The sequence below is a fragment of the Vipera berus genome, assembly GCF_964194415.1.
Source record: "Vipera berus genome assembly, chromosome: 7".
In the NCBI taxonomy this organism is placed as follows: domain Eukaryota; kingdom Metazoa; phylum Chordata; class Lepidosauria; order Squamata; family Viperidae; genus Vipera; species Vipera berus.
The window spans coordinates 69,756,012-69,782,378 of record NC_138209.1 but is presented as its reverse complement, the minus strand read 5'-3'; the positions used below and the strand labels follow the sequence as shown (position 1 = coordinate 69,782,378).

General features: G+C 41.2%; 1 protein-coding gene across 1 annotated transcript in view; it reads left to right on the top strand.

Annotated features, from left to right (window-relative positions):
• The window catches only part of KIT (KIT proto-oncogene, receptor tyrosine kinase), a 135,484-nt gene that overhangs the window by 41,598 nt on the left and 67,519 nt on the right, over positions 1 to 26,367 (top strand). The window contains exons 2-5 of the mRNA XM_081332976.1: positions 3,403 to 3,648; positions 17,938 to 18,216; positions 18,994 to 19,130; positions 22,742 to 22,901. Of these exons, the coding sequence (XP_081189102.1) occupies positions 3,403 to 3,648; positions 17,938 to 18,216; positions 18,994 to 19,130; positions 22,742 to 22,901 (822 nt within the window). The remainder of the gene's footprint in view (positions 1 to 3,402; positions 3,649 to 17,937; positions 18,217 to 18,993; positions 19,131 to 22,741; positions 22,902 to 26,367) is intronic.

The following is a 26,367-nucleotide window of genomic DNA, read 5'->3' as shown; positions in this document are numbered from 1 at the left end:
GGACAAATAAATTACTGGACTTGAGTGAAGATCCATTTATAAAGCTACTTGATCCCCCAGTTGGCATTCTCTTAGGGACTTTCATTGAGGCTTGGGCCAACCTTTCTCTTCCTGCTGTTGTGAGCATTTGAATATTGTTGCAGAAGCCAAAATGAATCACTACAGCAGGGTTGTCAAACTCGCTACATCATGTGACATGTCAGGACGTATCGCGACTTTTGCCCCCATTGCTGGAGTTGGGATGGGTGTGGTTTGATGCATGATGCATCTGGCCCGTGGGCTGGCAGTTTGACACCCCTGCTCTACAGTGTTCCCTTCAAGGTGGTCTTCTCAATGAATAGAGAGGTTGCTTGGCCTGGCCCCCACCCATGTTATTTTATCCTGCTAAATGAAGACATAATGTCATATGTGCCATTATGACAGCTTGTCTTCGTAGGGAAATAAAAGGCCAACAGAGTGTTTCCTTTAATGTTGGGTTTGTTTACTTGAACTAGATTGGTTTGTCAATGTGAATCATACACTAGCTAGCAGTTAAGCCATTATTCATTGAGAAATACCTGTTTTCACTGGATGGCAGTAACTGGTTAGCAGTTACTGGATGCTGCTGTTCCTCTGTTGCAGTGATGGCAAACCTTTTAGAGACCGAGTGCCCAAACCGCAACCCAAAACCCACTTATGTATCATCGGGTGCTGGGTCAGCGTGGCCCTTTGGGTGGGCGTGGCTGCAGTGGTAAAGGCAGACTGGGTGAGACTAAAAAATTCAATCAATCAATTCCAACTTTGCGAGAAATTTTTTTCCCCCGCGAGAAGTTAAAATTGATTGATTGATTGAACCTTTTTTCTTTGTACACACGGCGGAGGCCTAAAGCAAAAAGGTTTTATAAAACCCAGCTGAAGGCCTAGGACTGGGGCGACGGCACGTGTGCCCGCAGAGAGGGCTCTGCGTGCCACCTGTGGCACTCATGCCATAGGTTCACCACCACAGCTCTATTGTCTTCATTGTAACCAAATAGGAATATGGTATAACTAGACTTCGAAAAATATTTGTCGCAGACAGTTGGAACCAAGAAAGCTGGGATTTACATAATAATTGAGTTTATGCTGATAGGGGTTTGGTGTTTGTAGAAAGTACAACGAACACATAATACATAAGCAGGTTAAATGATGTTTGCAGATATAAAACCAGTTTGCACTTTGGGTCAAACGTTGCTAGCTGCTTTGCTATTTGCATGGAAGTGAAGGTGTTAACTCTGAACGAAAAAGCTAACGTGTACATTAGTCAGTATGAATTGGCATCATTTTGGTTCTTGGGGGAACCTATAGAAATAAGAATTCATAGATTAGCAATAATTATATATTGTGCTCTAGTGAATGAAATAATGGAAGAACAAAAATTGAGTTTGGGAATAATTGTATGACATTCTAAATGAATGGGATCTTGGGGGGGGAGTTATTCTGCTAGGTGTCTGCCATGCATGAATGAGAGTGTGTACCATACATGAATGAATAAATGAATTGATGGATGGATGGATGGAAATCAGAGAACAGGATAGAGAAAAAGTGATTCAGCTATTCAGAGATCTAATGTCAAGGTTCCAACTGATGAACCCAACCAAGCAAACACTTTTGAGAGTTTCCAATGTAAAACTTTATTGAATACATCATTTTGCCACGTATGAAAGTAAAACCAGCTCTGGCTAAACCCCACCCAAACCCTGTATAGTGAAAGCATAGGATTCTCTCTCTTCCCCCTGGATCAGGTCACATTGTCCAATTAGAAGGAAAAGTATTGTTATGAGAAAAATGTTTCTGGATCTGGCCAGACACCTGATGAGCGTCCTTGGGTCCCATGGTCTTCTCACTTAACCTTTGAAGTCTGGATTCCATTCTTTCCCCCCGCCCCCCTCCGGTTCGTTGGCAAGCTGATATAAGCAAATAATTGCTGCAGCAATAAAATCGTGCTTGGAAACTTGACACCTAACCATGAAAGAGAACGGGGACTGTTTGGTGATGCATGGTACTTTTTCAAGTCGGCTAGACTTGGATCAGCTTGGGCTGAAATAAATAGCGAGTAGGATGAAAATGGGAGGGACGCGGTGGCTCAGTGGGTTAGGACGCTGAGCCTGTTGATCAGATGGTTTGGCAGGTTGAATCCCGAGTGCCGCGTAACAGAGTGAGCGCCTGTTACTCGTCCCAGCTTCTGCCAACCTAGCAGTTTGAAAGCATGTAAAAATGCAAGTAAAAAAATAGGGACCACTACGGTGGGAAGGTAATAGCGTTCTGTGCGCCTTTGGCATCTAGTCATGCCGGCCACATGACCATGGAGACGTCCTCGGACAAGCGCTGGCTCTTCGGCTTTGAATCAGAGATGAGCACCGGCCCCTAGAGTCGGAAACGACTTGCACACATGTGCGGGGGAACCTTTACCTTTACCTTTAGGATGAAAATACAGATAGTCCTTGACTTACAATAGTTTGTTTAGTGGACATTCAGAGTTACAACAGCACTGAAAAAAGTGTTTCACCCTTACAATTGTTGTAAGGGTGGTCACATGATCACAATTCAGACCCTTGGCAACTGACTCATATTTATGACGGTTGTAATGTCCCAGGGTCATAGGATCCCCTTTTGAGACCTTTGCACAAGCAAAGTCAATGGGGAAGCCAGATTCGCTTAATAACCCTGTTACTAACTTGTTGTTGTTAGTTGCGAAGTCGTGTCCGACCCATCGCGACCCTATGGACAACGTTCCTCCAGGCCTTCCTGTCCTCTACCATCTTCTGGAGTCCATTTAAGCTCACGCCTACTGCTTCAGTGAGTCAGTGACTCCATCCAGCCACCTCATTCTATGTCGTCCCCTTCTTCTATTGCCCTCCATCTTTCCCACCATTAGGCTCTTCTCCAGTGAGTCCTTCCTTCTCATTAGGTGGCCAAAGTATTTGAGTTTCAACTTCAGGATCTGGCCTTCTAAAGAGCAGTCAGGGTTGATCTCCTCTAGGACTGACCGGTTTGATCGCCTTGCAGTCCAAGGGACTCGCAGGAGTCTTTTCCAGCACCATAGTTCAAAGGCTTCAATTCTTTGGCGCTCAGCCTTTCTTATGGTCCAAGTTACTAACTTAGCAACTGCAATGATTCACTTAACAATTGCGGCAAGAAAGGTCATAAAATGGGGCAAAACTCAATATAATGTCTCAGTAAAATAAATATTGGGATCGATTGTGGTCGTAAGTCAAGGACTACATGTATTGGAGCCATCAAGAAAATACAGCAGGCACAAACTCCTTACTCCTTGCTCATCTTTAAAGATGTTTAACCAATTAAATGTACATAAATCTGCAATCTTTTTTTAAAAAAATCACTGGGGAATAACAAAACATTGATCATGTCATCTATTTTTGTCAGGTGGTGCACCATCCATTTTCCCATCAGGATCTCCTTTGGTTGTGAATAGTGGAGAAGAATTTAAGCTGACCTGTACTGATGTTGGCCCAGTGACGTGGCGGTTTCACAGTGCTGACCCATCAGTGACGTTGAAGAATTTCAAAACTAAAGAAGTGCTTGTGCCTCGAGCAAGACCAGCAGACACAGGAACCTATATATGCAAGAACAAAAAAAACTTGAACAGCTCCGTTTATGTTTTTGTTAAAGGTAATTTCCGTTTTTATTTCTTCCATTTTCCCTTTCTTCATCACGAATAGGCCTTTTCTAAAAAGCACTAGGTGTTCTGTCCCAGCCTAGCTGAGCTCCTTGTTAAGTTCACAAGGTGAAAAAAACCCCTCTTCAAATCAAGCAGGCAGAAATCGCAGGAGAAACCTAAACCCCTTTTATTACTCACAGACCTGAGGAAAACAAACACAGTTCATCGCAACTTGATTCTTATCCCGAATGGTTGCCTTTGTCAACCAGCACCTCCCACATGTCCCCTTTTATTATGCAGCTAAGGCGTGGCTTTCCTAATGCCTGCTCCTTTGCCTCTGGAGCCACCCCGTTGCATTCCTCTGTCCTGCACTCTTTGCCTGCCGGCATTTACGAGCATCCCGGATATCACCCAGCTGTGAGTCATCACTGTCCAACTCAGACTCCCAGCACAGCTGTGTCTCAGCCTGAGCCTGAGTAGAGGGGCCAGGCTCCTCATCAGACTGTAAGTCTTGGAGCTCCTCAGAGCCTCCCTCTGACTGATGACACTCCAGGCCCCTCCTCCTCCTCTGAGTCCTCAGTCTCAGCTGCTGGATGCACGGGCTGGCGAGGAATCACAACACTAGGTGTGAAGGCTGGATTCGGTTTACATTTATAGTCATCCTGTTTATACTTATAGGCAGCGCAGTGGCTCAGTAGTTAAGACACTGGACTTGTTGGCTGGGAAACCGGCAGCCCGGGTTTGAGACCCGAGCACCACGTAACCGCGTGAGCTCCTGTCCTTGCTCCAGCTCCTGCCAACCCAGCAGTTTGAAAGCATGTAAATGCGAGTAGATAAATAGGTACCACTTTGGTGGGAAGGTAACAGCACTCTGTGATGTCATGCTGGCCATGTGACAGTTGAAATGTCTCTGGACAGCACTGGCTCAAAGGTCTTGAAATGGAAATGAGCACCACCCCCTAGAGTTGGCAACCACTAGTAGAGTCAAATCTGCAGGGCCCTTTACATGTATGTATGTATGTAATCGTAGGAAAGCAGCATGTCAATGAAAACACTTTTGAGCTACAGTGTGTAACTCTTCCTCATAACTTAAACAGAATGTCTGAATAAGTATTTAGCTGTCCAACCAGGGGGTCCACAAAGTATGCTTAAAAAATTCAAGTCGTGGTCATGACAACGTGACTGAAATTCCACCTGTTTCTTATGAATGACACATGGACATAAAAACTAGGCAAAGTTTGATTGCCCAGTTGTCCCAGCTAGTACAGTCGTAGTAATCCAATTCATTTGGGCAGCACTGACTTGGGAAAGATAGCTATTACTTCTGGTGGATGCTCCACCTTCTAAAAACATGATACATGCCTTCTTGCACAGCTGCAAGACAGTGGCAAGATGTTGATCTAAAATGGTATCAGTTTCAAGGTACTGTTTGGGGAAAAGTATTTTTGGATGTGAGTGTCTATGGCATAATCAACACATATCTTTCTGGCTATTAAAAGACAGATAACATGGGAAATTATAGATTGACACTAAATATTCATTTTAAATATTCTACTAGCCAAGAGTTCTCCTGGATCCGTTCAGGAGAAGAGTGGATTAATTCTTTTTCCTCTACACCAGGGGTTTCAAACTGCTTGCCCATGGGCCCGATGCATCATAGCGAAACTGCGCCCACCCCATTGCCGGCAATGGCAAAAAAGTCATGATACATCATGACGCGTCATGTGACATTGCGAGTTTGACACCCTTGCTCTACACCAAGCCCTAAATGAAAATATCTTCTCTTTTTGAAACTGCCACTTGACGTTAGAGATGGTCCAGAGATGTACACAAGAGGCAGAGGTGAATCAGTTTGCAAATCTGAATCTGCCACCTCAGATAAGACTTTCAGTCTGAAATGAAATGAACCTTTATTGTCAAAGTACAACTATGTGTACGTTGAGATTAGCTGAGCCTCCTTTTGTGCTCCCACCCCCCAACACACAGTGACAACAAACCCTCCATCTTACTACACCATGTGAACCAACTACACCACACACCGGCCTCCCAAGTCAATTCTGCATAAAGTTCACAAAAGTTATTTCTCATTCAAAAGCCTAACAGCCCACGGATAAAAGCTGTTTTTTCAGCCTGTTGGTATGGCTGGCTATACTCCTGTATCTCCTACCTGATGGTAGGAGAGTAAAGAGATACCATCCAGGGTGTGAGTCATCCCTGAGAATTTTCCTCACTCTTCCAAGGCAACGAGCCCTGGCGATGTCGTCCCGTGGTGTCAGGGGACAGCCCACAATGTCTTGTGCTGTACTCACCACCCTCTGTAATACTTTCCTATCCGCGGCTGTCAGACCAGCATACCAAACCACAATACCATACAAGAGGACGCTTTCTATAGTAGACCGTTAAAAGAGGGCCATAAGCCGTTGTTCTACCCTGTTCTTCCGCAAGACCCTGACAAAGTGAAGCCTCTGTTGGGCCTTTCTAGCCACCTGGGCTGTATTAACTTTCCAGGTCAGATCTTCACAGAGGTAGACTCCCAGAAATTTAAAGGAGGAAACTCTCTCCACACAGTCCTCCCCGATGTAAAGTGGGGCAGGTTCCTCCTTTTTCCTCCGGAAGTCTAGCACCATCTCTTTCGTCTTGCCGATGTTCAGGTGCAAGTTGTTACTACACCATATGGATAGTTTTTGTACCTCCGCCCTGTATGCTGTCTCATCCCCACCTGTAATGAGACCCACCACAGTTGTATCATCTGCGAACTTAATTATCGCAGTGGATGGGTCAGATGATACACAGTCATAAGTGTACAAAGAGTACAGGTAGGGGCTAAGCACACAGCCCTGTGGCGAGCTGGTGCAAAGCTTCAGGGGGGTGGACAAAACAGAACCGACCCTCACTGTTTGTAACCGGTCCCTGCCTCTCAAGTCAGCCTGGTTTTTAAGTTTCAGAAATTCTTAGAGAAAGATTACTGTCCTTCAGGCAAGTTCATACCATGGATCACGGGTCCCCAACCTGTGGGCTGTGGCCCACTACTGGGCCGTGGCCTGCTGGCCAGCGAGCCATGGAACAGGCTGACCAGGGCATGCACCCCCACTGGTGCTAGCACCACTATTGTGGCGAAAATGGAGCACCATGCAGCAAAAACAGGGCACGACACGGTGAAAATGGGGTGGTGCTAGCACTTGTGTGACACTCGCTAGCACTGCCCTGTTCGCGTCGCGCTTGCTCGCGGCCCCATTTGTGTGTGGACACACACGTGTGTAAAATGCTTCTCCCCTCCTTCTCCCTCCGGTCCTTGTTGGAGACCTCTGCCGTAGATGAAAATAAGGAGTCTTTTTTTTCCACAGCACACATCCCTGCAAGGGAAGCTAGTGACAGGAAATCATATGAAGTCTTTATAACAGGCCTTGTTTATTACTTTGACTTCAAAAACCATAATCAAAGGGCACTTCTAGAGGGTGAGCCTAAACGCATTTACCAAGGTGTAAGCCTGATTGAATCCAGTTTGACTTCAGAATAAACTAGCAGCAGAGTTTGTCATGCACCCAGGTTCATTGTATCCTACTTCTTCTTCTTCAACCCAACGTAGCCATGGTTCCAGATTCTAGGTTCTACCCAAAGTGGCAAGATTGATTGTCTTACAACTTCAGACATGCCCGCCAGATGATAAATAAATAAGGTGTTGTGATTCATTGTCAGCCTGTGCTCCCAGCAGCTGAGTCTGAGGAATCTGAGGAGGAGGAGGAGGGGTTTGGAGAGCCTTCGGTATTGAAGAGAGGCTCTGATGCACTGCAGGACTCTCAGCCTGGCCCCTCCAGTCGTGTTCCTCATGATGCTCAGCTGTGTGAGGAGGAGGTGTCAGACTCAGTGGAGTCACAACTGAATTTGTTCAGAGATGCTAGAAGCAGAAGGCAATCCAGCAGAGCAAAGCAGAGCAAATCTATGAGGCAACTCAGTGAAAAGAGGAGAAGGCATTGAGAAGCCACACCTTGGGACAGATAATAAAAGGGGAAGGTGTGGGCGGGGCTGGTTGCTGAAAGCAACCGTTCGGAGATATTCAAAGAGAATCCTGGTCTGTTCTTGCTAATCTGACTCTTGTTTGTTGGATGTTTTGAATCATGTATTTTTGGTTGAAGAAAATACTCTGTTGCTTTCTTGTTTGAAAGACTTTATTATTTGGAACTGTAAATAAATTTACAGTTTACAGGATCTCTGTCTTGTGTTTTGAGATCAGAGAACTGTGCTGTGGCATTGATTCATCACAAAAGGTACGTGATTAGGGCAAATAATTTTTTTTATTGAAAAGTTTTAAAGTACATTTTGTCTTTAACAATCCCCCCTTCCCCCCACCCCCCACCCCTACCAATCCCTCCCTACCCCTCCCCACCATTCCCCCCTCCCCCCCCCCGACTTCCCAGAGCTAAGTACAAGGTATAAAAAACAAAGAACAATCATAAACCTCCATATGCTAACAACAATAATCTCTTAAATCTATCACTCTCTAGCTCATATAGGATAACTACAAACAATATTAATATTACTTATATATAAAAAAAAGAAAAAAGAAAGGAAGACTTATTCAAATGCTAAATGAAACTTTTTAGTCCCATATTTGTTCTGGATATAATCAATCCATTTTTTCCACTCCATAATATAACGTTCTTGCGAATGATCTTTCAAGTAAGCCGAGATCTTTGCCATTTCCGCCAGGTCAGAAACCTTTAGAGTCCATTCTTCTATAGTCGGCAGATCCTCCTTCTTCCAATGTTGACCTATTAAAAGTCTTGCTGCTGTAATTAAGTTCAACATTAACTTAGTGTCCACAACAGTAGCATCTGTAATTATGCCCAACAAAAACAATTGCGGGCAAAACTTTATCCTTTGCTTGAAGATCTTCTGCATATTCCACCAAATTTTTATCCAAAAAGCCTTAACCTTTTTGCAGGTCCACCATATGTGAAAATATGTTGCATCTTCGCCACCACACCTCCAACATTTTGGCTGATAGTTCGGATACATACTTGCAAGCTTTTTAGGATCTAAATGCCATCTATAAAACATTTTATAAAAGTTCTCTCTTAGGTTTTGAGCTTGTGTAAATTTAACGTTCCTCACCCAGATCTTTTCCCACGTGTCCATTATAATAACTTCTTGGATATTCTGGGCCCATTTTATCATACAATCCTTAACAAGTTCTGTTTCTGAATCAATTTCTATCAATGCAAGATATATCCGTTTGATATGTGCTGGACCCTGATTTCTAATTTGCTTTATCAAATTTTCATCAGTCATTGCAAAACCAATTTTCTGATCTTCTTTCCACCTGGCCCGTAACTGAGTATATTGAAACCAAGTTTGAACAATCTTCTCATCTCGCAAGAGGTTGTATGGCTTTAAACACCAGACATTTCTTTCCAAGCTTAAAATCTCCTTATACGTAGTCACATCATGTTTGAAACCAACATTTATGTTTTCTATTGCGTGTTTTGGAATTGCCCACAACGGTATCTTGTAATCTAACTTATGTCTATACTTCTTCCAAACTCTCAACAATGCCTGTCTTAAAATATGCACTTTAAACACATTATCTACCTTCTTATCATACAACAAATATGCATGCCAGCCAAATAACAAGTCATGGCCCTCAAGATTTAATAATCTCTCTTGTGTCAAATTAATCCAGTCACTTATTCCTGATAACGCAGCAGCTTCATAATATAATTTAAGATTAGGCATTTTAAGACCACCTCTTTCACGAGTATCCTGCATAACCTTAAGTTTAACTCGTGGCCTTTTCCCTGCCCAAACAAATTTATTGATACCCCGTTGCCATTCTTCCAAATTAGAATCTTTTTTAAGAACCGGTATCATTTGAAATAAAAATAAAAATTTAGGCAGGACATTCATTTTCACTGCTGCAATTCTTCCCAACAAGGACAGTTGCAATTTTTCCCAGCTCTCCATTTCTTTTTGAATTTTCCCCCATAGCTTTTCATAGTTATTTTTATATAACTTTGTATTAGAGGGTGACAAAATCACCCCCAAATATTTGACCCTTTTAACAATCTCAAATCCAGTTAATCCTTCTAAAAGGGCCTTTTGCGATACTGTCATATTTTTGGCCAGAATTTTAGTTTTTTGTGCATTAACTTTAAATCCAGAAACCTTCCCATATTGCATTATTATCTCCATCAGGTCCACAACAGAGTTTTCTGGCTGGGTCACCGTAACAACCAGATCATCTGCGAACGCTCTCAGTCTATAATCCTGATCTCTAATTTGTATACCCTTAATTCTTTCCGAATTCCGTATTTTTACCAATAATAACTCCAATGTTAAAACAAATAATAAAGGTGATAACGGACACCCTTGTCTTGTGCCCTTCTCAATATTACATACTTCAGTCAAACTATTGTTAACTATTATTCGGGCAGTTTGTTTTTGATATAATGCCCTAATTGGTTGCAAAAATTTATCCCCAAAATTCATTTTATCTAAAACTTTCATCAAAAATTGCCAATTCAATTGATCAAAAGCTTTTTCAGCATCTAGAAAAATTAGCGCCGCAGGGATCTGGTTGTTCCTTTCCAAAAACTCCATCACATCAACTATATGCCTCACATTATTTTTCATTTGCCTACCACTAATAAACCCAGTTTGATCCCCATGAATCACCTGTTGGAGAACCCTCATCAATCTGTTAGCTAGCACCTTGGCAAATATCTTATGATCTGTATTTAAAAGTGATATCGGTCTATAGTTTTTTACTTGAGTAACATCTTGGGCAAATAATTTTTGATCTGGTAGCTGTATAAGTTAAGGCTGGATATGCTGTGCCATCTGGGATTGCCAGGCGCAGTTGTTTTTCCCCCCTCATAGTATTAGTGAAGAAATATCTATTGTTTATGTTTATTATTATTATTATTATTATTATTATTATTATTATTATTATTATTATTATTATTATTATTATTATTATTATTATTATTATTATTATTATTATATATTTAGATACTGGATTAGTACTTGGTTTCTCTATCCCTTTCATCTGGCAACTAGATTTTGGAGAGCATCTTGGCATTTGAAGCCAAGAGGATGCTGAATATAATTATGAGTTTATATTGTAGATCTTTAAGGACTGACTCATATGTACCAACCCTCCAGTGAGGCTGCACTAATTCAGTGAAGAATAAGCTGAAAATGTCTCCACAGTTTCCCCCGTCCCTTTTCTGACACCAGCGTTGAAAGATGTTATTTGACCCAAGTGAAGTTTTAGCATCGAATCCTGGGATCTGTGGTTTATTTTTCTTTCTTTAAGATATTTGCATGGGCTGCCTGTTTTAAAACCCAAGTCTGGGCAGCCCATAGTAATAAAGTCCCGTACTATAAAAACCACAAACCATAAATCTATAAAACACACAACCAAAACCTGCTGCCTCAGTCACCCCTTGGGAGCCCCAACAACCAAGCCCAAACTTCCTCACTCTATTCCAGTTCCTGGGTAGAAAAACAGCCTTTGACGGACTTCTGGCAGGCTGAAAAGGGTGGGGGCTGGCTGAATCACCGGGGCAAGGAGAGTGTACCACAAGGTAAGGGCAGCCATAGAAAAATACCATAGATGCCCTCTGTAACACACCTTCCCTTTGCTACTCCAGAGCTTCCATAAAGGATGAAGTCCGTAGGATTTTATTCTAAATTTGCCTTGAGCAATGTGGCTCCAAAAGGATCCTGTTGAGATTTATTCTCCTTGTTGATATTCAGACTGTGCCTGTCTGCATATGCAGATTGGAACGATGCCCCAGTGAAGCCAAAGGTTTTTGAGACTAGAATGAAATAAAAGATGAGAAGACTTGGATTATACGCTTCTGATGAGTCCTCTGGGGCAGTGGGCAGCTGTTCCATGGGCTTTTATAGTTCTAAAGGGATTTTTGGAAGCATCCACAAAAGTAAGTTCTGTGTTTTGCCAGAACATCCATATTCTTCTGCTGGCATATTTTAAGGACTGGTCCACACATGTGCGTGCAGTTTTACATTTCTTCAACCACCAGTAATTGGCATTTGATTGAATGAATGGATTGCACTGAAAACAGTTGTTTTGCTGATTTGAAATAATCTGGGAACAATTATTAGGAGACTTCAATCTGTGACTTTTTTTTTTCATAAGTAAAGACAACATTTAGCAATGTCTACGTATGGGAACCTGATGGTATTTTGCTTGAAAATCCGTATTTTCTGATGCTGCTTTTTACCTTTTTACAAACAAACAAACAAATAAAAAACCATTATTGGAAACTGCCCTTTAGCAATACTTGGGTTTAGCATTCAGCTTACTGAATAATTTAAAACCTAAGAAAATCCCTTTTCTATGGTGCTGAGTGTATAGACTTTACCATCAAACAAATGTAGGAGTGTAAGAATTTTGTTACCATTCTAGATTGCATTTTTAATTTATTAACAATAATTTCTATACTGCTTTTCCACAAATCCCATCAAGATAATGTGGAAATTAGATGGGAAATATAAAGGAGCAGCAAACACAGATATATTGTTGGAAATAAACAAGCAAATAAGAAAGATTTTAGCACTTTATCGAAAGGCTGAGCATAAGGGTTGGGAAGAGATTGGTTTGGCAAATAGAATACAACTATGTTATCAATTAAGTTCTATTAATGTTCTGCTCAATTAAGAAGGGATTAAACATCTGTGAAATGGAAATATCTGTTCAGAGGAATCTACTGAAATATGACTTTTATTGTTTAAGGTACATTTCTAACCGATGTCTAAAAAAAAACAGAAGGAAATTGAACCTTGTTGGAAATGTTTACCTTCTTTTCCATCACCACCAGACAGAGTAGGACGATATGAAAAATGGGAGCAAAATAATTGTTGTGATTGTGAGTGTGTATCAGAACTACACCATTTCATCTGTGACACTGTCCCCGCAGTAGTTAAAAAACAGCTCATTGATTTCCAGTAGAGGAAAGATAACAGTTGTAATATTTCTTCTGGACTTTGAGTTTGCATAGCATGAGCAACAGCCTAAGTCACGGGTAGGCAACCTTGGCTCTTTTATGACTCGTGGACTTCAACTCCCAGAATTCCTGAGCCAGCCATGCTGAAGGGAAAGGGAGAGGTTTCCAAGCTGAGCCATGCTGGCTCAGGAATTCTGGGAGTTGAAGTCCACGAGTCATAAAGCGGCCTAGGCCAGGGGTAGGCAACCTTGGCTCTTTTATGACTCGTGGACTTCAACTCCCAGAATTCTTGAGCCAACCGTGCTGAGGGGAAAGGGAGAGGTTTCCAAGCTGAGCCATGCTGGCTCAGGAATTGTGGGAGTTGAAGTCCATGAGTCATAAAAGAGCCAAGGGTTGCCTACCCCTGGCCTAGGCCGCTTTATGACTTGTGGACTTCAACTCCCAGAATTCCTGAGCCAGCCATGCTGAGGGGAAAGGGAGAGGTTTCCAAGCTGAGCCATGCTGGCTCAGGAATTCTGGGAGTTGAAGTCCACAAGTCATAAAAGAGCCAAGGTTGCCTACACGTGGCCTAAATCATTCCCTACTTAAAACCTTTATTTCTGTTGAAATCCAGAAGCTAAAATCATAATTGTCAATAGATTTGCTTTTTAACTTAGTAGGAATTCTTCTCAGAACCTGGACAAGCCATCATTCAATTCTTCCCATTTTGCTAAAACAGACAGATTTCTGGTTTGAGAAAGGAGCCCTCCTCGCCAGACCACAAAGTAAAACACTGCTCAGGCATTCGATAGAGTTAATGCCATGGTTTGGATAGCAGTGATAAGCCTAAAGCTTTGAAAGTCACGCAGATGAGGTCTCACCTTCTAATCTAAGCCATCTTTCCTTTCAACGTCAGGAAGCCTTTGTGTTTAAAACTGTGCATGCAAAGGAATCCAAGGTTGGGGCGTCTTGTGTGTGAGCTCTCCTTGTGTGACAGACATCACTGCTGAAAGTAAGGATGCCTTTGATGATCAAAGATCACCAGCTCAACTTAGTCGGACAGGCTTCATCTTCACGAGTCCCAGGTGACTTGTAATCCTTTGTCTAATGCCTGAATGGAGTTTAAAATTGATGGATTTGCATGGGACCTTTCTGTCATTACACTTTCAGACTTAAGAATAGGGAGCTGACTTATTTATAAGACAGTGCATTGTAGTATTCTACTGGGTCTTTCTGATTTATTAGAACAGCACCCTTTGGAGACCGGTGTGACATTGGGGGGTATGTAGAAAAGAGGTGAGGTTTGCATCACAACATTTCAGTGCTGTTTGCAGCATTCTCCCCTCGATGCTGGCATACAGTATATGCGAAGCATATGTGTGTATGGCATACACACACAAGTCCTCTGTAACAAAAATTACCAATCAATAACATTAGGATAAGATAGAAAATAGAACAGAACAGAATAGAATAGAGCTTGAAGGGAACTTGGAGGTCTTCTAGTCCAGCCCCCTGCAAGAGAACCTATATTGTCTCAGGTGAATGTTCAGTCTCCTCTTAAAAATCTCCAGTGATGGAGCGTCCACAACTTCTGAAGGCAAGCTGTTCCACTGGTTAATTGTCCTCACTGTTAGGAAGTTTCTCCTTAATTCCAGGTTGCTTCTCTCCTTGGTCAGTTTCCAACTATTGTTTCTTGTCCTTCCATCTAGTGCTTTGGAGAATAGTTTGATGTCCTCTTCTTTGTGGCAGCCCTTCAAATACTGGAATACTGCTATCATGTTGCCCCGTTCCTTCTTTTTTTCATTAGGGTTAGGTTAGGTTAGGTTAGCCAAACCCAAGTCCTGCAGCCGTTCTTTACGTTTTAGGCTCTAGGCCTTTGATCATCTTAGTTGCTCTTCTCTGAATTAAGAGAATCAAATATTTTAGGCCATAACGTTTTTTTTAATTCTGAGCAGAATATGAATCCGCAACTACAGTCTATCACTGAAGTCAGAGAACTATGACGTTGTAGAGGTAGAATTGGGAGTGTCCTCACCTACAATTCCCATAATTCCCAGCCAGCATGCTCATTGGTATTTGTGTTGTAATTACCTATACTGGGAGGCATTGGGTTAGAGAAGATGTTCAGAGCCTTCTTCTTAAATATTTTATCAACCTCTTGATCTTTTCCATCTTAATGCCTCCAGGTCTGCTCAGCTACAATGCAACTACCAATGAGTAAGCAATTATGGGAATTAGGGAAGAATGCCTTAAATATTTTGTAGATTTTCCCCCTGCACTACATTCTTACATTATATGGTTCTGTGTTGGTGACAGAATAAAAAAAAGCATGTTATTTTTCTTTCTTACTAATTTTCCAAGTAGAAAAGGAAGGATTTTAACTGGGATTAAAAACTAGTTAAGGATTGTGCAACTGGTTAAGTGTGTGTGTGCAAAGATTTGAATTGCCTCCATATTCTTTATGTAAAAAAGATATTTTGCACCCCTGCTGTAATAGACTTAACAAGCACATGTCCCATTAACACGGCTGTAACAAGTGGGGTTCACAATTGCACAGTGTATAAAAACATGGCATTTCAAAGTGCCAAAAGAGAATCGGATCTAAGCTCAAAGCAGCACCTGACAGACTCTTACTTCTTCGAAATTGAAGAATGGTTGAAATGGTGCTTTGTGATCTCAGTATAAATCAGAATATTCTATGCGTCACTCTCCAGTGAAGATGTTGTACAAGAAAGACAGTGCCAGATGGTTCAAACTGAGCAGTACTGTTGGTAAGATAGTAATTATCATTAAATGATGATCTAGTTCACTTAAGCTATTTTTCCTTGTTTTATAGCCTTTCTCTCCATGAACACTTCAACTAGAATATTCCATTTTGGCCTCATTGTGGTAGCCTCTCATTTTTTTTTTCATACAAATGTCCTTTTTCCCCCCCCCAATATGATCACCAACCCAAGTTCCTGCCTCTTTTCTCCTTTGGTTTGTCCAGAACAGAAATGTCTTACAGAACGGAAAAAAGGCATGTTCAACATCAAAAAGAAAAAAGGAAAAAAACCCTCATCTCTTGTTGAGTACAATGGAAAGTGGGGAGGACACATCAAATCTCAAGTATTTCATTATCAATTATCTACTTCCTGTCCTCAAAATTCTTTTCTGTGTAGGAAATCCTAAATAGGTTTCACCTTAAGTTGTTCTCCTTGACTCCATGTTAATATCATAGAATACTTGGGCTGGAAGGGACCTTGGAGGTCTCCTAGTCCAATCCTCTGCCTAAAGCAGGAGACCTTATACCAGGGGTAGGCAACCTTGGGTCTTTTATGACTCGCGGACTTCAGCTCCCAGAATTCCTGAGCCAGCATGGCTCAGCTTGGAAACCTCTCCCTTTCCCCCTCAGCATGGCTGGCTCAGGAATTCTGGGAGTTGAAGTCCACGAGTCATAAAAGACCCAAGGTTGCTTACCCCTGCCTTATACCATTACCAATGTCCAATGTTTTGGATCTATTTTTAACAAGCTTCTGTCCATTGTTTCTTGTCCTTTCCTCAGGTTCTTTGGAGAATAAATCGGTCTCTTCTTCTCTGTGACAGCCCCTCAAGTACCATAAGCCAGCTATCATATCACCCCTAATCCTTCTCATGTTAGGCTTGGCATATTGTACCTAGTTCCTGTTGTGATTCAGGGTGAGCCTGTGGGTTCGGCAGTTGGGTCGGACGATTCAGAGGAGGAGGAGGGGGGTGTTGGAGAGCTTGCTGAGGGGGTTGGAGAGCTTGCTGATGAGAGCCCACAGCCAGGCCCCTCTCATCTGGTCACGACGCAGACCCAGCTGTGTGAGCCTGACAGCGTGGATGAAGATGACCCACAGCTGGCCCTGTTCAAGGACGCCCGATGCAGGAGGCAGTCAATCAGGAGTAAACAGAGGAAGGCAATGGGGCACCTCGGAAGGAGGCAGAGAGAAGCCACGCCCTGAACTGTATAAAAGGGGAATGCGTGGGAGGGCTGGTTTGCTGAAGGCAACCGTTTGAATAGCTCCTGTTTCATGGTTCGTGTTTGCTCTCTTTGCTCTGTTTATGTTTTTATGTTAATAGATTTGGCAGGCTTAGTTCCAGCCTCTTGCCTTCTTGTAAAAGGGGTTGTCCCTGCCTTTTCTGCAGGGCCGGTAGCAGGCTGGTACAGAACAGTTCCCTTAACTGTTCCTCATACAGTTTAGCCTCCAGATCCCTTATCATTGTTGCTCACTGCATGCTTTCTAGGGTCTCAGCATCTTTTTTGTATTCTGGCAACTAGAATTGGACACAACATTCCAAGTGTGGCCTCACTAGTGCAGTATAGATTGATACTATCACTGCTTGTGATCTTGATGTTATCCCTTCGTTGAGGTAGCCTAGGACTGCAGTGGCATTTTTGGCAGCTGCAGCACCCTGCTTATAAAAACAAATCAGTCAGTCAGAATAGAGCTGGAAGGGACCTTGGAGGTCTTGTAACCCAACCCCCTACTCAAGCGGGCAATCCTATGCCATTTCAGACAAGTGGCTGCCCAGTGTCTTCTTAAAACCCTCCAGTGATGAAGCTCCCACAATCTCTGAAGGCAACCTGTTCCACTGGTTAATTGTCCTCATGGTTAGGAAGTTTCTCCTTAATTCCAGTTTGCTTCTTTCCTTGGTTAGTTTCCATCCATTGTTTCTTGTCTTGCGTTTTGGTGCTTTGGATAATAAGTTGATCCCCTCAAATACTGGAATACTGTTATCATGTCACCCTTAGTACTTCTTCTCTCTAGACTAGCCATACCCAACCATTCTTTTTGACATTTCATTGATGCTCCACATTAAGGAAACATTAAATGGGTTCCCCCGCACATGCGTGCTAGTCGTTTGCGACTCTAGGGGCCGGTGCTCATCTCCGTTTCAAAGCCAAAGAGCCAGCGCTTGTCCGAGGACGTCTCCGTGGTCATGTGGCCAAAGGCGCACGGAACACTGTTACCTTCCCACCGTAGTGTTCCCTATTTTTCTACTTGCATTTTTACGTGCTTTTGAACTGCTAGGTTGGCAGAAGCTGGGACGAGTAACAGGTGTTCACTCCGTTACGCGGCATTCGGGATTCGACCCGCCAAACTGCCAACCTTCTGATCGACAAGCTCAGCGTCCTAACCCACTGAGCCACCGCGTCCCAAACATTAAATATATGCATATAAAAAGTTGCTTCTAATGCAAGCAATAAAAAACATGAAAGTGTACAACAACTTTGGATCCAAGTTAGACATTATTCAAGATATCACATGAATTTAAGAGTGGCTCATTATACCTTTGCAGGAATTACTCTTGTTTTAATGTCTAATTTTTTAAATTTTTTTATTACAGATCCAACGTTTCTGTTCTTTCACAAGCCCACAATACTTGAAATGGAAGACAGTGACGCTCTTATTGTGTGCCCAGTGACAGATCCAAATGTTTCCAATTTCACTTTGAAAAGATGTCATTACAAACCTCTGCCTGAGCATATGACATTAGTTCCTGATCCCCAGAAGGGAATCATCATAAAAAATGTACAGAGATCATTTCTAGGTTGTTACTGGTGTGTGGCACAACAAGATGGAGTTGAAAAAAGATCGAAAGATATAACACTTGTGGTGATACCAGGTAAAAATACATTCAGTTGAACTCAAGTATTTTTTATCGTCGTACCATTGTGTATAATCCCTTTTCTTGTACAGCTTTGCAAACAGTGTATCTAGTTTACAGGCAGACCATTTTTCACACAACCTGTTGCAGCATCCCCAGGGTCACATGATCAGAATTCAGATGCTTGGCAACTGACTCGTATTTATGACGATTGCAGTGACAAGGAGTCATATGATCCCCTTTTGCAACAAGCAAAGTCAATGGGGAAGTCAGAGTCACTTAACAACCGTGTTGCTAATTAACAGCTGTGGTGATTTCCCTTAACAGCTGTGGCAAGAAAGGTCATAAATTGAGGGGGGGAGAATCAGTTAACAAATGTCTACAGAAATTCTGGACTCCATTATGGTCGTAAGTCAAGGACTGCCTGTATTTTAAAGGTAAGATAATTAGGAAAATATTTCACGCTAATAGGTATTCTCAGATTCCCATCAGTGGATTCAAGGCTGTGAATAGTAGCCATATAAGATGGTATTAGAAGAGTTTCCTAATTCACCATCAGTCATTTTGCAAGATTAAATACAGGGCAGGCTTATTATCTGTGTTTGTTAGGTAGTGCCTATAAATGTTTTTATATTTTTATTTGGATTAAAGTAAAACTGTGATATGTCCTGATATTTAAAATATCTTTAGCAAATCTGATACTTTATTGGAAGATTAAGAACTGTCGATTCCAACTCCCTTTTTATGAAGGTTTTGCATATAATGACAACAATGTGCATCTGGATTGTTTTTTAGTTCACAAATCCTTACCATCCATCACCCTATCCAAAACAAACCAGCTTCTCAAAGAAGGTGAAGAATTTGAAGTTACATGTACAATCAGGGATATAGATAGTTCTTTGCAAGCTAATTGGATTTTTCAAGGCAATCCGGTGAGTTTATTATACCTAATAAGTACCAATGTACTTGAAAGAATAGTCTTTCTAAAAAATAACTTAAAAACATGTCTGAGGTGTATATATCAGCTTTGATAAAGTAGTATTCACGGAAGGCATCGTTGTTGGAATAATAGCATTGACAGATCTTGAATAGAAGTGAAAGTAGAACAGCTGCATGAAGATAAGATAATGGGAAGTAAGAAATTGAAAAATGTTTTGGTACAATGAGGAAATGAAAGAGGATATGGATGAGAAAAAGATGCGTATAGGAAAACAATTGCTGCAATAAACGATGAGCAGAGAATATGTGTATAAGATCCCAAAGGTAATCACAAAGAATGTAATTCAAAAAAGCAAGGAATAGTCAAAACTAAAAGAGACAGAGAAAATGCAAAAAAAAAAAAAAGCTTTGATGGAAATTAATAACTGTTTTGGAAGCAGGAATCCATGGCATAATAAGTGGAATGAAATATATAAGTTTATTTTTAAATGCTCAAAATGATTTTGAATTAAACAAATGAATTGCTGGGAAAAATAGGTTTGAACTTTTTATGTAACATCAGTGATATTGAATGTCAGTCAAAGAATAGAACTGTAACAAGCATTCAAGAAAAAAACAATAAAAATCCTGTCCTGAATACTGCGAGAATGTTGAAAAATAGTAAGAGTACAGGTAGAGTTGATACAATTGGAGAAGTGTTGAAACTGGTTGTAGTTTATGTGGAGTTATTATCAACATGTTTAATGCATGTGAAGATTGTAGCTGTGCCTGGTGATTGGAAGAATGTTTTTGTTTCCCTGTGTTAAAAGATAACAAGAATGGATTCAAAAACTGAGGCAGCACTTTTTTATTATTATTATTATTATTATTATTATTATTATTATTATTATTATTATTATTATTATTATTATTATTATTATTATTATTATTATTATTATTATTATTATTATTATTAAAGTTCTACTCCGAGAGTGGTGTGGTGGCCTAGAGGTGGAGCTCTCGCCTCACAATCAGGAGGTTGTGAGTTCGATCCTAAGAGAAAATATCTGCTGTGAGCTCCGCATAGGTGTCAGGAAGGGCATCCGGCCAGTAAACACTCAGCTCCCTTCCATTGCCCCAACTCATCCCTATGCAGGGGATTACAAGATCATAAAAAGAGAGAAAAAAATGGGCTGGGCTGCCTGTGCCACCCATGTCACTGGACTGGGCTGCCTAAGAAAGAATAACTGTTCCTGGGATAGCATTTGAGAGAATTGTGATTGAAAGTGTACAAGAAATGAAAATGAGCACAATTTGAGCATAATATAGAATACTATTCTCAAATTATGTGGTATAGAAAACAAAATTTTGCTCATCACCAGTTCATTGGGAAGTGCATGAATATGAGAAAGGAAGTTTACTGCGCGTGTGTTACAGAAAGTATACAATATAGGATGTGGTTAGTTTCAAGGGATTAATGTCAAATCAAATGAAAATAATAGGCGGCATTCTGTCCAGTTGTTGTATGGAAGTGAGAGTTGAGAAACAGGAGAAACAAACACAAGCTGTTCTGGATTGTTGGATATGTGAAACAACCTTATGGTGGGCAACTGAAACACAGTGTGTCTATATACCTATGTTTCTAGTTCTTAATGAAAGGTTTTGGTGTTCTAAGCCAAGCTCAAATCAAACGTGGGGCAAGTTGGAGTTGCCTCAAAAGGGAATAAGGCTGCTTGGCCTTTTGGCTAAGATTAATTATATATATATAAGGAGTTCAGTTCCAATATGGCACTCATAAAAGGCACACCTCTAAATAAATGCTTTTAATAGCAGCCATTCTTGCTATTAAATTTTAACCACAACTTCCTGCTGTGGCCTCCACCTTCTGGAATGGAATATTCTCCCATCAGAGGTTGCGATGTGCCCCCGTATTCCTGGCTTCTGGAAAAATCTAAAAACCAGATTCTCTTTCTTGGCTTGGGGCCCTGAGATGGCCCTGGTACATTGGTGGTCACTGACAGGGTAGAGAAAGCTCTCACACCCAGGCTGCCCATCAACTTGGTTGTTAACCTTCCATTTTTTTCATCTAATTTTAACTTTTTTAAACACCTTTAAGCTTTTCATTATGTTGTAAGTTGCCCAGAGTTGCCCTATATAGTTTAAAAATAGGTAGATAGTTAAATTTCACTGTATAGGAAAAGTTCTCCAAAGAGTCCAGCTAACCTTGCTAAGTACAGCCATTTCAGTCTTAATTGACAACTGTTAATGGCAGTGATTAAACTATATTATCAGCAGCTCATGTACATAGGAAGACTGGTGCGGTGTGGCAATGGTGGAGATGCAGTCTCAAGAAAATACAATTTGGATAATACGTCCCAAGAGTGCTACCGGCCATTCTCTACTAATCCACTTGGTGCTGGCATAATTCCTGTCTTTTAAGTGCTTATTTACTGACTTGATCCTAATTCATCCATTCTGAAGTAAAGCAGACATATAACGTATGTCAGGGGTCTTCAAACTAGGCCCTTTTATGACTTGTGGACTTCAATTCCCAGAATTCCTCAGCCAGCGTGCCTGACTGAGGAATTCTGGGAGTTGAAGTCCACAAGTCATAAAAGGGCCAGGTTTGAAGACCCCTTGACGTATGTGGTCCACACAGGGCCTACATCTTAAGAGTTCTGAAACAGTTCCAATATCATTTTAAAATATTACATTCGAAAGCCAATTTTCAGTAGTTTAAAACTAGGTTTGCTTTAACACATGTGAATGAAAAGCTGTCATAATATTTGGGTAGAGTTGAAATTTGCATTGTGTAAAAAAAAAGCATTACGTTCAGTACTGTGTTGATAACACTCAGGTTCCATGTTAAATGCAGTTAGGAAGTCAAATGCTTAGTTTGTAAATAGATATTCCAACTGAATAGGATCTTTCCTTCCTTGAATAGAACATTCTTCTTTTGTTACCCCCACAGCAGGGGTACATTGGTCCTTGCTAACTTTACAAACCAAACAAAAAATAATAATATCACAGTTGTTTGACAGCTGTGTTTTCTTGATCAGGAAACCCTTGAGTTTGAAATTCCTTCGATGTTACCACAGGAACACTGTAGAAGCTACTGAACTTCCTCTGTTCTTCTCTCATACCACTTATTACCAATTATAAGAAGCTCACATACCAGTTTTAAAACACACACACAGACACACACACACATACACACATTCAGCTTATGAGGACTGCCATGTTGCAAACATAATTTTGGAAAGCACTTCGCGATAGTGAACGTTTTTAGGACAAATTTCCTTCTGAGTTTATTACCTCAAGAGACCATCGCATACCAAAAACACAAAATATAGAGCAAAGCAAGCCGAGTAAGAACAATGCTAAGAAGGCTTCTTCTTTTTTTTTTCTCCCCTCCCCCCCTCCCAAAAAAGAGAGCTTTAAGACTATAGATGTTTTCTATGGAGAGGTTCCAGTGACAGGTTTGTCACGATGTCTTATTATTCAAGTTTTAAGTTATGAATATTAATATGTCGAAGTTATAATTACATCTATTTTTAATTTATTTGAGAATGATGCTATGTACACTGTATCTTAGATGGTAATTTTTCCTCTCCCTTGCCGACAGACTCTTTCCAGCAAAAGCAAGAATGTGCGTGATTATGAATATGAACAAAAATTAACGCTGAGCATCCGTTCAGTGGGAGTCAATGATTCTGGAGCCTTCACATGCCAAGCAACCAATGCTTTTGGAACATCTAATGTCACACTAACCTTGAATGTAATAGGTAAATATTAATATCACAGATATGTGTGCGTGTGTGTGTGTGTGTAATGAGAGGGTTAAAGCAAACGGTACACATTTTATATTGTTGGAATATATGTTGAAATGTAAGTTTCAATATGTTTTTAACTAACCCTCCCACTTCCTCTTTTGCAATATATATATATTTCTTTGTAAAAAACCAAGTCCATGTAAAAAAGAACATTTCCTTGAGTTTCTACATGTATGTAGTCATGGGTAGTAATAGTCATATTTCCATGGTGCCATAACTATAAGTGGATCAAAACTCTTGTGATGGTGCCATACATCACACACACACATATATACACATATATATATACATATATATACATACATACATACATACACACACACACACACATACACACACACACTTGGGAAATGGAGAATAATTTGATCATATTAACCAGGATTAAAATTTCCAAATAGTTTCGGCTGCCATCGTCATAAACCTTTGCTGGGGATTGGTGGAAGTTCGCATCCCCAGATTTCTAAATGCAGGTGATCTTACTTACCTTCTGATAGAATCAGTGCCAAATACCAGTATTTCATTGATAAATTGTCCTAAAAGAGTTTTCAAGTTGAAAAATGGGATATAAATAATTCTAAACGAATAAATGTGTCGGTGCTAAGTATTAGCTGTGTGGTTCTACTTAAACAATTATGTGAGTTACATGTAACTCTGTGCATCATAATTAAGAATGGCATTGCCTAGTTTGCATGTATGTAAAAAATGTCCTGTTTAAATCATCAGGCTGATTCTTCAATATTTGGAATGCGATGATTTGTGGATCATACAGTTGCAAAGGAAGCTTGGGTTAGCAGTTTTAGTTTGTATTTTGAGAGTGGGATCCTGGCATAATGTAAATTTTTCAGATGAAGTATGTAATGTATCAATTGGGATTAAAGACGTAATTGAAGGCAAACGATGCCTGTATTCTTTTATGATAATGCTTCTATAGTCAGTGAAGAAGCCATATATGAGTTGTGTTATAGTCATATTGGTGCCATATTGAAGTGAACTAGGCCCAGTCATCATTGGATAACTACCAGGGGATTGGGAAAGAGCTGATGTGATTCCATCTTCAAAAAAGGGGGGAAAAACATGGATCCAGGAAACTACATATCAGTCAGCCTGACATCAATATCTAGGAAGATCCTGGAAAAGATAATCAAACAATGGATCTGCGAATACACTAAAACAAGCAAAGCTGTTACGGGTTTGTCAAAAACTGATCATGCTAGACAAACCTTACTGCATTCTTTGACCAAAGTGACTAAATTAGTAGACCAGCAAAATGTGGTGGACGTAGTATACTTAGACTTCAGTAAGGCACTTGACAAAAATAGACCACAGCCTACTTCTTGATAAGATAGAAAAATGTGGGCTAGACATCATCACCACCAGATGGATTCGTAACTGTCTGACCAACTGCATTAATGTGTAGTCCTCAATGGAACTTTAATTGCCTGGAGGGAAGTAAGCAGTGAGATACCCCAAGGTTCTGTTTAAGGTCCAGTATCCTCAACATCTTCATAAATGATATAGATGAAGGGATAGAAGGGGAACTCATCAAATTTGCAGACAACAGCAAGCTGGGGAGAATAGCTAGCATTTTGGAAGATAGGCTCAAGATTCAGAAGATCATGATAGACTTGAACGCTGTATGATGACTTCCCCTGGACGGTTCCCTAGATATCTCTCCAGATGTCAGCTCACAGGAGGATGAACCAGTTCCAGGCACGTCAGGAGGAGAGTTGGCTCAGTGGCTCTGAGTAGCCATTTGAGAATGATTTGGTTGAAGCAGAGCTGCAGCTGGTCAGGAAGAGGAACTGCCTTCTGCACCAGATCCAAGAACATGTAGGGCAGAGAAAAGGCAGGAACAGTAAAGGTCAGCTCAATTACTAGTGAGGAGGTATCCTCGCCCCTCTTGATGGGCTGCACCAGAAGCTGGCTATTTAGCACAGCAGACAGATGGAGACAATGCTGTGTTTTCTTGCCTTGAACTTTGGGTAGTTTCTCTTCAGCTGTGGACTTGCCTTTGTCTTGGAACTTGCCTTTGCCTGGTGGACCAGACCTGCTTGTCAAGTTTCAAAGCCCAGTCTTGCTGGTGCAACAGATATTGCTTCTCAGCTTGCCAACAAACTCGGGGAGGGCAGAGGTTTGGAATGCAGACTTCCAAGATTAAGAAAGCAGACTGTGGAAACCAAGGACAATGGCCAGGTGTTTGGCTAGACCCTAAGATGCTCTCACAACAATATTTTCAATGATGATGATGATGGACGTGGCAGTGCCTGGAGACAGCAGAATAGACGAGAAAGAACTGGAGAAGATAACAGAATACAAAGACCTACAAATAGAAATAGAAAGACTGTGGCAAAGGCAAGCCAGGGTAGTACCAATAGTAATAGGCACCTTGGGTGCAATCCCAAAACAACTGAGCATCACTTGAACACCATCGGCATTGACAAATTTGCCATTAGTCAATTGCAAAAGGCGACCTTACTAGGAACTGCTTCCATCCTGCGACGATATCTATAATACCATCAAACATCCACATCTGCCTATCCCAGGTCCTTGGTAAAGGACTCGATAGGTAGACAAAAATGCCAAATCCAGTCTGAACATCTGGCTGACTGTGCGATGATCAATAATAATAAGGAGGAGGTGGAAGGGACCTTGGAGGTCATCTAGTCCAACCCCCTGCTCAGGCAGGAAACCCTATACCATTTCAGAGAAATGGCTGTCCAATCTCTTCTTAAAGACTTCCAGTGTTGAAGCATTCACAGCTTCTGGAGGCAAGTTGTTCCACTGATTAATTGTTCTCACTGTCAGGAAGTTTCTCCTTAGTTCTAGATTGCTTCTCTCTTTGATTAGTTTCCATCCATTGCTTCTTGTCCTGCCTTCAGGCGCTTTGGAGAATAGCTTGACTCCCTCTTCTTTGTGGCAACCCCTGAGATATTGGAACACCGCTATCATGTCCCAACATACCCAATTCCAGCAACCGTTTCTTGTAAATTTTAGCTTCCAGTCCCCCGATCATCTTTGTTGCTCTTCTCTGTACTCTTTCTAGAGTCTCAACATCTTTTTTACATTGTGGTGACCAAAACTGGATGCAGTATTCCAAGTGTGGCCTTACCAAGTCATTGTAAACTGGTGTTAACACTTCACGTGATCTTGATTCTATCCCTCTATTAATGCAGCCATTGATTGGGCATCATGATCTGATCCAGAGAGAAGAGAAAGAAATTAATGCTTAGGGGTTTGGGAGGGGTCCTGCCAGAGCTGGTTTTACTTTCATATGTGCCGAAACGTTGTACCCAATAAAGCTTTGCATTAAAAGCCTGAAGAGTCTTGAAGGTGTTTGATTGGTTGGGTTCATCAGTCGGAAGCTTGACACTGCCTTTGCCTTGAGGAACAGTGTTGACTTCATTTGAATAGCCTGTGG